The sequence below is a fragment of the Poecilia mexicana genome, unplaced genomic scaffold (assembly GCF_051168715.1).
Source record: "Poecilia mexicana isolate PSO_F unplaced genomic scaffold, ASM5116871v1 scaffold_16, whole genome shotgun sequence".
NCBI classification, from domain to species: Eukaryota; Metazoa; Chordata; class Actinopteri; order Cyprinodontiformes; family Poeciliidae; genus Poecilia; species Poecilia mexicana.
The window spans coordinates 15,714,766-15,729,273 of NW_028263385.1; the positions used below are offsets into that span (position 1 = coordinate 15,714,766).

Sequence of the window (14,508 nt, forward strand, 5' to 3'; positions counted from 1 at the left end):
GACATTTATTTTTGAAAGAGAAATGTCTCTAAGAATACATACACATAGCCTAATTACAAAACTACATCTATCCCGAGGCAGGAAGTTGCTTCCTACTTGCTGTGGCAAGTAGAATGCTTCACAGTACATGACTTCATGTCCTTAAGAGCTGCGTCCATCACAACAAACTCACAAAACGGCTGCAAGTCTCCATGACGATGTTTGTGTTTGAGAGAACCGTGTCATTCTGCATTTTGAAATTGCGCAGACTCTATATAACAAAGGAAGATGGCAAGAAGTGAATATTTCAGTTGAGAATTTACCGTTTATTATGTCAAGCATATTATGCAACTTGACAGTATCGCCTTTTATTGCATGGCAGCATGTATTCATAAGCACCACAGGAAATAAAAAAAGTACTCAAAGTTAGATATGTCTAGCAATTTAAAAAATAGATGCTTCTCATATCAGCAGGCCAGCTTGTAAGACTAAACAGTTAACAGTCTTCCCCTGAAGTCATACCTCAACCCCAACACACATTAAAACACTAAAATACTGCTCAATGAAGATAACTGATCAAAAACGAGGCACTTAATCAATACAGTTCCTGAATTATTTGGCTTTCGTAAGAAAAGGCTTAAAGTAAAAAAAATAATAATAAAAAATATGGCTCAAAGGAACAACATAGAAACATACATAAACATAAACAAATACTGGCATAATCAGTGTTTTCTTTCATGTTAGAAAAATGCATATACAGTAGTTAATTTCATGACTATTGTCTATTATTTTATAAACACAGGCGGTTAATTTGAACATATCTGCATAGGTGAATATGTTGTGCAATGAACACTGATTGTCCTATGCTGCTGCATAAGCACTATAGATTTCTTTGTTTTGGTCAAGTCAACCCTGCTTACTATCAGTTATATTATAGCACTTACAGTGTACATGCAATGATAGAAAGGCGCCACAACGTAGGCAAATAGCAGTGTTTGAATCAGTAGTCTGATATGCAGCGTTCTGCAGTGCACGTCGTAACAAGAAGGCAGTGTGTTTAATCTGATACTGTCGGGTGACAGCGAGCGAGGCACTGGGATTACAGGCAGTAGTACATGACTTAAAACTTTTTTTTTCCTTTGGGACACATCCATCATTATTTCAGAGCGTGCTGTCTAGCGTGTTGTAGTTATCTTTGAAGTTCTTCAGCTCCAGGAAGTTCCTGGGCCTCTTGCTGCGCTGCTGCGCTGCAGATGTGAGGTAGGTGGTTTGGGTGGGGGACGAGGAGCAGGAGGAGGGGCTGCTGGGCTCGGTGGTGCCGGTCAGGTCTCTGGCTGCGGCCTGGTGGTGTTGGCTCAGTGTGCTGCCGCGAGACTTCACGCTGAAGCAACAGAACAGAAAAGCAGATTGCTTACTGCGCAATTGACATTCTGTGTTGGGATTAACGCAAAATCTGGGAAGGAGCAGTGTGGGAAGGGGTGGCGCTTTCTTACACAGCGGCTAGCTCAGTTAGAGCTTCCTGGTACTTGATGAACTCTGCTTCTCCGAAAGCCTGAGGACACAAACAGAGAAAACTGAATTCATCATGTGCTGCTCAGACAGAAATTCACTTTAGTTTGATACGTGAGGTTTGCACAAAATCCTTCTATGGCAGCACTATGTGAATGTGTTTCACCATGACTGCTGCACATCTCCAAACGGATTGAAGAAATGACCAGACCTTGAAGAAGTCACAATGCTTCACATTTGATTAAAACTACTAAAAACGCAGTAGGAAGAAAACAAAGGTTCGGCTTTTGCAGGACTATGAGAAAACTCTGGTTTAGCAAAAGATGAATGTGCATGAGAACCAAGCGCATTATGTGCACATTTAACAAAAACTTATCATTTGGTTTCCTGTTGTACTGCGTCATATCATTGATGGTAACACAATTCAGATTACTGCAGTAAATGAGAGAAACCGCTGACCTCGGCCCCATGGCGTGCTTTGTTGTAGCCGTCTAGCACCGTGTCTATCAGAGAGCTCTGCTTGTCTCGAAACATGCAGTGGGAATTTCGCAGCTGCAGCAGCCAGGCCCGAAACCTTTTTGCCGTCACAGCGGTGGGAGTGCCACCCAGTTCACGGAAAGGAAAATCTAAAGAAATCAGAGGAAAGATGTCGATGTAGGAGATGGGATTATTTCTCTTGCAATTACAGAAAAAAAACTGATATTACCAGTGTCCCGGACAGCGTCTAGTGCTTTCATCCTGTACAGGTAGTCATCAGAACCTATAAACATGAACACACAAAACACGTCTCTATCAGTGGTATTATTCCTGATGGTTGCGGTACTCATGTACAGGCTTTGTACGCTCTGACCAGACTGTCGGTCATCAGCTGGGGACAACAGACGGGGTTCAAAGTGGATTTTCTGGACCTCGCACAATTTGGCTTCAATTACTTGTTTCAGCTCCTACAAGACCAAGAAAAAATAAATAAACTGGTAAATTAACAACTAAAATACTTTGCCGGATCAAACTTGTTATGTGCGTGTGTGTGTTCCACCTTCGGAGCATTGTGGCCAATGGGAACATGTGGTCCTCTCCGAGACTTAATGGCAAAGTGCATAATTTGTCTTTTTATAAAGATGAACAGCAGAACAAACACCTAAATCAAAGTAGAAGAATAAAACAGCCTTTTTAAACTCTTTTTACAGGTGTATGGATATACAAAGCTTAGCCAGAACATTAAAACCATCTGCCTCGAGACATGCAGGTCCACCTTGTTGACAGTTGAACAGGTTTGTCCTGATGGGACACAGAAACTATGGACTTTCCTTTTCTTTATGTGGGAATTTGACCCTGTCAGTCTGTCTGCAGTAATGGGAGTTTCACAGCAGAAATCTGTCTCATAACAAGACTGTTTGCTTTATTTAGAAGAGGTGTCTTTATGAAAAAAGACAGTGGAAGGCAGGGGGGGGAAAACAACTAATTTTAAGCTATCTTGGTTTGTTTTTCTTTTTTCTTTTAAATACAGAATTTTGGTTATTTGTATTATACGTTTTATTTTCAGAAGGTAATTAACTTGAACTGAGGTGGTATTACAGCAACAGAAATTGAACAACTGATTTTGACTAAAGACGAACACTTAACAAGCAAATGAAGCAAAATCGATAGCAAAGCATGGGCCAGACGCCAGTATGATACGCCACGGTTTTAAAAAGTTAGCTTGAAAACTGATAAAATATTGTGTTACACTGCCCCTAAAATTTGAAGTCATTCTAATGAGAGGCAACAATTTTCCCTGGCTGCATTAAAGTATATAGTAACATATTGCTGCGCACTTTCTATTGAACAGTAAAATCTGCTAGATTAGAAATACTTCATGCTGCGAAAAACAGCCTGGGGATCCAGTTAGCAAGTCACAAGCACCATATTTGCTAAGCAGCTGGCAAAGGTAGTAGTAGCAGATTTGGTTTAAATAAATGCAACTAGATCATGTTCACTTTTTCATTCAGACTTTTTAGAACCAGATATGTTTTATCTGGTTAAAACTTAAACAAACCTTCAGAAATCATGAAACTCACCAAAATGCCGTAAGTCAAAACAAGAAACACGTTCACTTTTGAGGCTCCATATTTATCTTTGTCCATTATTAAAATGTGTTTTTCTTCAGATTAACCAGCTAAAAATCGTCTCTCAGTAAATTAAAACTTTTATCTTCATTCGATCTGAGGCTTCCTTTAGGTTTCCGCTTAAAAAATACATTATAAAATGTCTAAAAAGTAAAACATCAGGAAGGTGCAGGTCGCTACACTCCCTGCTTCCTTTGTTGACTTCCGCAATAATCACGTGACTGACCTGATACCGGAAAGAGAAAGATTCTGACATAAAATCCGATTTGAAGCTTATAGTTCAGGACTAGCCTAAAGCAGTTTATGGCTCAAAAGAATTTTCTACCAGTGCTTTTCACGACAAGAGTGTCCATGTTTTTTGGAACAATATAAGAATAATCTTTTCATTTCAAAAAGCCTCGCCCATTCTTGAAGTAAATCAATTTGTCTACCGACGTAGTTGCATGACGAAAAAGGGATAGCTAGTTTAACTCTTAAATATATTGTTTACTGGTAAAATAAAAGATTAATTTGCTAGATTATATCAGGCAAATCTAACCAACTTCTATTAAAACGAACTGCTAGTAAAAGTGCGTATGTTTTATAATCCACTTTTAGTTTTACATCGTCGTATCTATTGGACATCCCTTAGAATTTAAACTATGAAAAACAGCACATTGGTTTGATTTGTTCAGAACACAAATGTATTTTGTAGAGTATCGGAGGTATTTCGCAAAACTTCTTCTGATCATTTAAAAAAATAATATTTGTGGTTTTCTTCGTAACACCATATTTTTCTTCGCTTTATATCTAATGTGAAACACTAAGGCACACACATACCAGATCACTCATTCCCACAGTTTCGCATGACACAATTGATACTCAAACGTCTGGCACTTTTGGCTCAAAGAAAGTGCCACTCACAATGTGTCGGTGACGCACGATTTGTCCTAGTCCAGTATTCTTCTGCTGCCACCTGCTGGTGGTTTCACTTCCCTGAAGAAACAGAAAAATCACATTCAAACGACTGAAATCTTTTAGGAAAGATTAAGAAACCCTTTTTATGTATCATATTGTGAAAAGGTTTCATCCAAACAGTGAATTTCCCAGCATCCACTGTTTTGCCTTTTATTCTCAATGTTCCCATGTTGTTTTGCTCTATGTTGCTCAAAAAGCCAATTCCAGTCCTTATGACATTTACAGAGTCCTACACCATAAATCAAAAATCTATTTAAAGCAGCAGTGGCCCTGTGTAAGACAGACCTTCATTTGCATCCATCTGCAGACACACTGAGGGTCTTTCTTCTGTCACGAACAAGTGTGGGTGCCTGTGGAGTTGTGTCTGAGCTATTTACCCCCACTCACACACTTTTCCCAGCCCAGAAAGGCACCAGCCCTTACGTCTGTACTGCAAATCCTTCACTGAGAAAATAAGACTACCGGCAAAAGGTTTCTTGAATTTACTGAGTTTAATTCAGCTTAGTTTAGAGCTTAGGCTCTGACAGAAATCAACCCTTCTCAAATTTAGAGCAGCAGCAACCACAGTTTCCTTTGTTTAAACAGACGACGAGGCGAGAAGCAGGTGCATGCAAAACAACAGTGCCAGCAGGATGACGCACCCCAAGTCTACAACAAATCCTGTAAGTACATTTAATGTTAAATTTATCTGTTTTGTCTTTGTGATTCTGTAGAAAACATGTTTGCTCACTACCCCACTAACTGGATATTAATAAACTGCAATGTAGTTCTTTCTATCTTATTGCTCTGCCTAAGTTTTTCAACCAGCATATGTGTTATACACACGGTTATGTTGAAGCTATGACCCCAGAGTTACACATAAAACATTAATATCCCTGTTGGTTCTTTCGGCTCAGTTTAATAGCGCTCTGTTAATACGTGTTTTCATATATCGACTCCGCTTTGCTTGACATTGTGTCGAGGTAGATGTAATTATCGTCTTGTGGGAAATGCCAATCATGCTCATTTCACACAAGTTTCACAATTGCTTCTCCTTTCTCTGGAGGCTGAAATGCTGATGTCACATTTCATAGGTTGAAGGTGTCTGAAGAATGTGTAGATCGTACGTAAACATAGCAAACCTAACTGCGTTGGTTGGTAGGTGTGTGTGTGTGTGCATATACAGTCCTTTGAAAAAATATTTCCCCCTTAAAGACTTAAATATTGTTTGCATGGTTAGATACACTTTGCCCTTCTTTGTCAGGTGTACATAGAGTAGAGTAGAAATCAAATAGACACAGAATAGAAATATACTTTATTGTCTCACAATAACAGACCGATCCAACAGACATATCAGTCGATCAATAAATGAAAATCCAGTTATTACTGTCAATGTGCTTATTATTGTAGGCAATGTGCTTAAAAGAGGGAGAGGATTATGGAAGCAAAAGGAAAGAACACAATTTACCGGTGCAAACGTCAACATCTGAAGGCTTGAACAGGTCAAGAATCAGACGTTAGTCACAGCACCAGTCATGTTTTACCAGAAAGTATCAGACACTGATTGATACTTGATGTTTGATGCAGGTTTGATTTAAAGCATTTGTCACACCAATCGTTTTTCCCTGGCAAAATATTTTGGCTGAGATAACAACACAGGCTGAACCTGAATTTAAGTACGGTCCTTCTCTGGACGGTTCAAATAACAAAATTAAGTCTTTATGTGGCCTAGTTAAAGTCTGGACTTCAATCCAATTGCAATCCCGTGGTGTGAAACAGGTTGCTCATGCTTAAAAACTCTCAAATGTGGCTAAACAATCAATTCCTCAGCACAACTGGTTGGCACTTAACACAAAGGGCTGATGGCAATTGTTACCGCCAAGAACCAATTATTAGGGTTAGAAGCTCAGGTTCATTTCAATGTCTTATTTCCCTCAATTAAGAAAATAAATGTTTGTTGATGGCAAAGTTCATTTAAATAACTTATGGAAAATCAGAAGAAATCTGCAATGGAGCAAATGCTTTTGGACTACTCTGCAGAGAGGACTAGACTCTGCAGTTAGGAATGCTACCCTGCAAGGGGTGAAAACAATGGCAAAGTGGGAGGAGACAGAATGACAGAGAGAGAAGCTGAGAGGAAGCTAGAGACCCAAGACAGGAAGACAAACCAGTGTAGCAGGTTTGCGTCACTGTACGCAGTCCATCATGCAAAGCTGATGGAAAGAGAAGAAGAGCGACAAAGAGAGAAAGAGAGGAGTTTGGTGCTGATGTCACCACTGAGCGCTGTCCACATCGACCGACATGATGGCTTGGGATGTGATCAGAGGACACGTTTTGTGAAGGTACGGTTGCCGTTTGTGTAAATAAGAAGCTTTGTTTCTTTGTATTAATGCAGGTTTAAAGTTTTATCCCAGGTTACACAGATGGGAGGCTTAGGAAGCCTGCAGCACAGGTGTTTCTGTAAGCTGACACTCAGACTCTCCTACACTGGAAAGCACCTCTAAAGGCTATTATTAAGAAAATACATACTGTAATATAGACTCAAAATGCTTCAAACCTTGACAAGTGATAGTGCTTTGGGTTTTTAGACTTTATATTTGAATAATTATTGGATTTTTTTCTTATCAGTCATCACTCTGGGACAGTTTCACCTGTTGGAAATGCCTGTTATGTTGCTGCTGTACACTCAGATCGACGATAAGACATTGTCTGACAGCAATATCATCTTTCTCTCAGTGGCCTGTATGGAAATTAAGCTGGCTTTGTCATTATCTGTTGTTACTTTGTCTGCTTAATGTATCTGAATCCACTAGCACAAGATTTTTCACTTAGTTTGGTTGTCTCACTGAGACCGATACATACTCATGTTATGGTGGCGATTTAAAAGCATTGTTTTTAGCTGAGTAGGATTGCTGTAAGGTGAGTTTTTCCAGTTTTTGGTTCAGGTTTTGCCAACAAGTTGTCTTGAGCTTGTTGCCTGTATAAACAGATATCACAGTGTGTGTGTGTGTCAAAAGCAGAGAGCTGGTCAGGGTTTGGGTGTTTTATTTTACTTTGACTAGAAAGTCATGAAGACAGTAAAATATTGTAATATTAGATGACTGAAAAGTTCAGAGTAATTTAGTTTTTTTATGTTTTCCTTCCAGTTAATATTGTTTTTTATATATAGTGGCCTGCAAAAATATCCATACAACTTTAATATGTATACACTTTCACACATTACAGTTTTGTTGAAACACTAACACAAAGTTTCCACATTATTCAATATAATAATGAAGTGGAAGTAAAAAAAACAAAGAAAGATGTAATCTTGTTTTCTTCAGAAATACGAATCTGGAAATTTTGGCCAGCACATGAATTAATGTGTATTTAATAATTTTTTGCTTTTGAGGTACGTTCCGTCCAACTCTACACACACACACACACACACACACACACAAACAAAACTTCAAGTTGTTCGCAAAATAGCTCAAATTTAGTCAGACTCAAAAGAGAGAAACTGTAACAGTCGTTTTTAAGTTTTGTCACAGATTCCCTGTTGGATTTAGATCTGGACTTTGATTACGCCATTCTAACATATGAATATGCTTAGATATAAACCATTCTATGGTAGCTCTGGTTGTATTATGGTCCTCTAACGAAAATACGACTTCCTTTCAGTAGCCCTGTGCTTAGCGCCATCCATCTCTGACTAGTTTTCAGCATCCTGCTGAAGAACAGCATCCCCATCAGCATGCGTCTTGCCACACAGTTTTTTTCAAGTTGATGAAAATATTCAAATTTGTTTTATTATTTGGTTTATTCTAAAGGTTTGGTGTATTGACTTCTCTAACACCGACTCTTTCATAAAGGAAAGGATCTGTTAGATGTGCTCCTTGGTCGTAATGATGCTATTTGTTGGCTAATGTTTTTAACAAGCCTATAACGTCTTCATAGTACATCTCTATTTATGCTGCAATCAAATTATGCATACACAGACTCTCATTAGTAATAATGTAACTGCTGCAGGCTTTTGCTTGATTTTATATATGGGCTTTAAATTAAAAGAATAGGATACAATTCCTCTTCATAAAAAATGTTCATGTAAAGAAATTGAGACATTTTCCTTGTCCTTCCCAGATATATACAAGTTTGGGTGGTCTGCCACATAATACCCAGTATTTTATTGGAATGACACATTCCAATGAAATGTGAAAGTGTCATTTTCTATTGCAAAAAGCAATATTTTTGCTACTTTAATTGCTCTCTAGTAAAAGTATCTCTTACATCCTAAATGTATTGATCACTGTGAGCCTGTTTGACTGTTTCTGCTATACATGTCAAAATGTATAATATACATGTTCTTCCTAGCCTTTTCTGAAGACTAAAAATTTACCTTTTTTACATTTGGCAGGTCCTGGAAGTTTGTCACTGAAGCTGAGAATTTAAATTTGAAGTCTCGGAAAACAAATTCAGAAGAGGAACCAAAGAAGACGGTCTAAGTGCCAACCATGTTTAGGGATTCATCCAGAGTATTTCGTTTTTGAAATAAGCTTTTTCTGTTTTATTGCAAAAGTTCTTCAAAAAGACAGGGATCTGTCAAACATCAATTTCTACTTGTCTCTTTTTGAGAAACACAATTTTATTTAAAAAAAAATCTTTTTTAACTCTCAAACAATGGACCTGCTCCCACCTTCAACAAGTGAAAATAACCCACAGAGGACGGGTACACGCTTCACTGTCCGCTCAGCTAACTCTCCTTCGTACAGTCTCAGTCGTAGGACAGGGATAAGGAAGAGGCTGACAGCTGAGAATGCTGATGACACCAATTGTTCAAACACAAAAGAGGACTTGGGTTTTGTCTACCAGAAAGACATCAACCAGAATGATACAGTCGAGAGAAGTCCCCAAGAGAATGGGACTGATGCTGGAGGAAGCCTGGCACTCCATGGCCTGGGCAGGACAGAGGGAAGGGGAGGCAACCTGCCAAACAGAAGTATGAGTTTAGACTGGAGATCAAAGCCAAGAAGGACTGCCACAGCTGGTGAACCCAGATTGCTTGGTAAAAAAGAAGCTAGAGGTTTCGAGGAAGGAAGGACAGAAATTGAGAAAATACCGAGAGGTGGGGCTTCTTCCTCAAGTCCAAGTTACTTTGAAGACAATCACTCAGTAAATCACAGTGACTTTGCAGACAGAATCAGTAAGAACAGCACACTTCCTGTCAGATTTAAGACTGAGTCTGGGCCTGGCTCAAGGCTCGACTGTCCGTCAGGGACCCAAGGTGGGCAGAGCATCAAAGAACGCATACAGAAACTCTTTGAATCTGCTGGTGATACAGCAGCTGGGGGAACCTTTCCCAGGCGGTTCTCATCGTGTGACGACTGCATTCCGGTGAGAAAAGCAGCGGCAACCATGTGGGCTCCAAAGGAAGCAAATCCTCCAAGCTCTGAGACGTCAGCTTCTTTTGAGACAGTCAAACTCAAAGGGAGATCAACAGACACACGTAGGCAAGAAGAGTTAAGTAGCAAGTATTTAGGGGAAGATGGTTACTGGAGGGAGACAATAGAAACGGGCACAAAGTCCTTGGACAGAGCGAGGAGCAGGAACACATTCGCAGGTCGAATTAGGTCTGCCAGGACCACAATTGGCATGGTACAGCCCCAAACATATGAAGAATCCATGCTTACACAGAGAAAATGGTACAATCAAGAAGACAGAAGAACAGACGTGACTGAAATAAGTAAAGCCCAGAAGGGCAATAAAGAAATAGATGAAGGAACAAAACAACAAAGTAAACCCTGGAGTGGAATTGGAGACGACGTTTTTTATGCAAAGCCAAGTGAGGGCACCCTGCCATCGCCAGAGTGGAAAAAACTTCCAGAGATTCAGTCCTCCTCTTCAGCCAGTGTGAGAAATAAGATACATCAGTTTGAAGCTCTGACACAGAGAGCAGCAAGCGAAGTACAGGTCGTAAGGCGAACTTTCTCTGTACAGGCACAGCCCTGCCAACCCCAAAACAGGATTAAGAAGAGCGGGTCCGCAAAATACATAGGTGAGCGAAGCTATAGGTGGGAGACGAAGACAGATGGAAGCAGTGAAAAAAGGACGATGTTTGCATCAGAGAAGTCTTTATCACTGGTTGACTTAGGAATCAAACCAGGAATGTCAGAGACAGATTCAGGTAATTCATTAGACAGAAGGGAAAACGATTTATCCAGCCACAAGAAAACTTTGCACATCCCTCTCAATGAAGGAGCGCAAAAGCGCAGCAGATTTCTTTTCGCCAAGGACTCAAACTTGAGAGACACTGTGACATTAACACATACATCAGAGATGCAGCCAAGGCCACAGTGGGAAATTTCTTCACCAGTTAGTGATGATGACAAGACTCCAACAAACACCCCTCTGAACACCTCTCCTTTTCCTTCGCCCTTCCAAGAACCAGAGGGTTTCTTTCCCATTGCAGATAACATGAGCCTTCATGTCACTGGGCAAGAAGTCAAAGCTAAAGACACAGACTCTACTCTTCCTCCTCCAGTCATTCTCTCCCAGACCAGTGAGTCAGACGTTTTCATAACAGACAACGAAAAAACTAGAGACAATGATTCCCTAGATCTCCCTCCCGACACTTCTTGCCAAAACAACTTGTCGGATGTCTCCTGTTCAAATATAAAAGCAGAATTACCTAAAGGGAGGAAACAGCTGTTGGATCTGAAAGCATGGATAGCCGGCCTGGACCCAGAGTATAAAACCTGGAACGAATACATGGTGGGGAGTGACGATGATGATGAAAGCACACAGAAGGATGATGATTCAAACGACTCTGACTCTGGGGATTCTTCAGCGACCATAACGAGCAACACGAGCCAGACAGAAAACAGGAGTTTCAGCCTCAGGTAGCTTATGTTTGCATTATCAGATTTCTTGTTTCATGGAAGTTGTAGTTAAAGTGACTTACTTGTTTTCTTCTCACACTCCTGCTGCATCACAGTCTTTCAAACTTGTGCTACTTCTCTGGTACTGACGTCGAATCAGATAATGACAATGATGATTGGCAGCTGCCAGGCCGACGATCTGCCTCATTAAGCTCAGATGTCTCTGCCTTTTCCTGCGTCTCTCTGCTTCCCTCTGATGAGCTCGACAAGCTGGTAGAGGAAGTCAAGAACCTAGGGGAAGAAACATTACAGGTACAGGGGATGAAAAATGTTTTAAATTATTTTTCTTATGCCAGTGTTATAAGCAAATGATAACTGAAAAAAGTGTTTGTGTCCAACTGCAGTAAATAAAGGCTAAAGAATCATAATTTTCTTAGGTGGTGAGAGCTAAACTATTTCCGTTTATAGGAAACATTTGGTCTTCTTAAGGTCTCGTGTGTTTCAGGAAGAAAAGGTGAAACTATTGTTTCCCATTTGTTTGTTTCCAACCAAACTACCTTTGTCTCTGTAGTAAAAAAAGCTCTGAATGCTAAAGTGATCCATCTGCATTCCAGTAGCATGTGCAAGGCCTGCATGCAGAGCTTGTGTGAGTGTGCAAATGTACTCTGAGGCGTGTAATGTTGAGACAATGCATTCAAGTTAGACTAACATTTTCTTGAGGGACTCTGCAATTAAATTTTTACCATTTTCTTCAAAACTTCATTTGTTTTTAGAATGAAAAGTATTATGGCACTAATATTTTTTCTCTTTCTTGTCTGTCTTGCAGGACTACGATGATGTGCAGGTGGTGGTTCTGCACAAGGAGGTGGGAGTAGGACTTGGCTTCAGTCTGGCAGGGGGTGTAGACCAAAACAAACCTGTCACTGTAAGGAAATCGCCCATTTCTCTTTCTCCCGTGGTAAATGTCATGACAGTTTCTGTCTTCATTTTTCTGCTGTCTCATTATCTCGCTTTCAGGTGCACAAGGTTTTTAACTCAGGCGTTGCAGCCCAGGAGGGTTCGATTAGTGAGGGAGACCACGTCTTGTCCATTAACGGCACTGCCTTTTCAAAAAGTACTCACGGGGAGGCTCTGAGGACCCTCAAAAAGGCAAAGAGTCGAGAGATGGCAGTGGTGGTGGTGAGGAAAGGTGACCTCAGTCAGACAGAGACTCAGTATGAGACAGGTGAGAGGCGACGCTTTACAAAGAGTCTAAACATGTGAATCTTTGACAATGGAACTTAAAGTAAGTACAATGTGTGTGTATTTGTACACCTTAAAGGCCAGCGTGTGTGTATCCAGCTCGAGAAGAACAGCAGGGGTCTGGGTTTTAGCCTGAAGGGAGGTGGGGATTCCTATCTAGGGAACAGACCACTCACCGTCCAGAAGATCTTCCAGCGTAAGAACATCAAAAACACTATTTGAACATCAAGGAATAGACCGATATCACGTATTAAATGAAAACCATTAGCGAGTTCCTCAAGTTCATCATACTATACTACATTACATTTTATTACATTACATTACACTATATTATATTGCTGTATGGCAGCTCTCTGTAAGTTGTGGTCAAATGGAGGAAATCATATCATAAATCAAATTATTTAAGAATTTGTATCAGAAGTAAGAAACACAGTCAGTCTTTAAGAAAACCTAAAAATGTTTGCAACTTTTAATCTGTCAGTAGTTTTCTCCAGCAATCAAACCATTTGTTTTTCCAGTTTTATGTTTGTCAAAATATTGGGTATGTTGGAAGTATTTTGGGTTCTTTTCTTTTGTGCTGTACAACAACATGTGGCTCTAAAACTGAAATGATTTAGGAGATTACCCTATATGTGTAATTTAGAAGATAATATGTGAATTTCTGTTCAGCTTTAATTCAAAATATTAAATAGACAAACTGAGTGAAATAGCAGTCCCATTCCTGTTTGCTTGTAGTTTGGGCTAAGCTAGTAGGGCTTTTAAAAATAACTTTTAATTGACATCTTCCTGTTAAAATATATTTTTAATATGGCTTTTTAAAAAGCCACTGTCATATAAAGTTGTATTTAATTTTTATTTTTTTCTCTTTTCAGATGGTCCTGTTGACAAGGTGTTCCCTGGTGATGAGATTTTAGAAATTCAAGGCTTCAGCGTGGTGGGGAGGAGACGCCTGGAAGTGTGGAATTTCATCAAAACTCTTGCCTCCGGGCCTGTGGAGGTGGTGCTACGGCGGCCGCTTAAAGTTACGCAATTATGAGGACAGTCCTGATGATTCACCTTGTTCACAATTTAAAGAATGTGGACCAACCAGAAACTCAGAAGCTGTACAACTGACGGCTTTGGATCCTACCATGGAAACCAACTTTTCAAAACAAAACCGTCTGGACTTTGAATGCGTTGAACAAACAGTCATCATGATGGTATGAGCAACGGAAGTCGAAAACCAGGTCAAAGGTGTACATTTTTTTTGTTATGTGTCTTAATGTAAATCTACCTCAAGGCCTGAGATATTCAGTGTAATAAATTGTATAAATGTTTTACACATTTATAAAACCAACCAACATTTAAGAAGAAAAAATGTTGTAAATATGTAGAAATCTGACACTTAATGTATTTTACAAAATGTGTTTTATTGTGAATAACTGCTTTTATTTTGAAGTATTTTTAATAAATACATATATTTTGATTAAATTATGTATTCTTAGTATTACTAGAGAGGAATATTAACCTGCTTTGTGTTGATTGATATATGGGTTCATGTTTTTTACGCAATTTTAATTTTAAAATGCTTATGAAATATTACTTCTGACTTTTTAATAATCTTTGAGGGTTTGCTAAAGGGAGAAAACAATAACTTTAAAAAAGTACTTTATATTTTTATACTGTACATTTTTGCAGCACTCTTGTTCGTCTCTTTTTAACGCTGTTTTAGTTGCTGTCCCTTTAAGACCAGACGGTTCAACTTATTGATCGGAAACTTTGAAAGGCAGAGGCTGAGTCTGTATTTGAACTGTGTAAAGTTTACATGGTGGAGAAATGTTAAAACACAGATAAAATTAAAAGTAAAGAAATTTTTGCATTAAACATAAAAATACTAGAGATGT

The 14,508-nt window shown here is 39.4% G+C and overlaps 2 protein-coding genes across 3 annotated transcripts; one reads left to right on the forward strand and one right to left on the reverse strand.

The window, feature by feature from the left end:
- Window positions 1-284: 284 nt before the first annotated feature.
- On the reverse strand, window positions 285-3,811 carry ltap1 (lipid transport auxiliary protein 1). Its single transcript, XM_014984440.2, has 7 exons — window positions 3,546-3,811; window positions 2,525-2,626; window positions 2,339-2,432; window positions 2,195-2,248; window positions 1,948-2,114; window positions 1,473-1,531; window positions 285-1,360 (listed from the first exon to the last, which is right to left on the reverse strand). The coding sequence occupies exons 1-7, from the start codon at window positions 3,609-3,611 to the stop codon at window positions 1,141-1,143; spliced, it is 762 nt and encodes a 253-aa protein (XP_014839926.2). The 5' UTR covers window positions 3,612-3,811; the 3' UTR covers window positions 285-1,140.
- Window positions 3,812-5,123: 1,312 nt separating this feature from the next.
- On the forward strand, window positions 5,124-14,095 carry LOC106916269 (uncharacterized). 2 transcript variants are annotated; one of them, XM_014984438.2, is made up of 7 exons: window positions 5,124-5,212; window positions 8,923-11,404; window positions 11,500-11,695; window positions 12,210-12,308; window positions 12,401-12,608; window positions 12,705-12,821; window positions 13,498-14,095. In XM_014984438.2, the coding sequence occupies exons 2-7, from the start codon at window positions 9,186-9,188 to the stop codon at window positions 13,659-13,661; spliced, it is 3,003 nt and encodes a 1,000-aa protein (XP_014839924.2). In that variant the 5' UTR covers window positions 5,124-5,212; window positions 8,923-9,185; the 3' UTR covers window positions 13,662-14,095. The 2 variants fall into 2 exon arrangements, with proteins under 2 accessions (XP_014839924.2, XP_014839923.2); XM_014984437.2 differs by lacking the exon at window positions 5,124-5,212 and adding an exon at window positions 6,682-6,871.
- The last annotated feature ends 413 nt before the right edge of the window (window positions 14,096-14,508 follow it).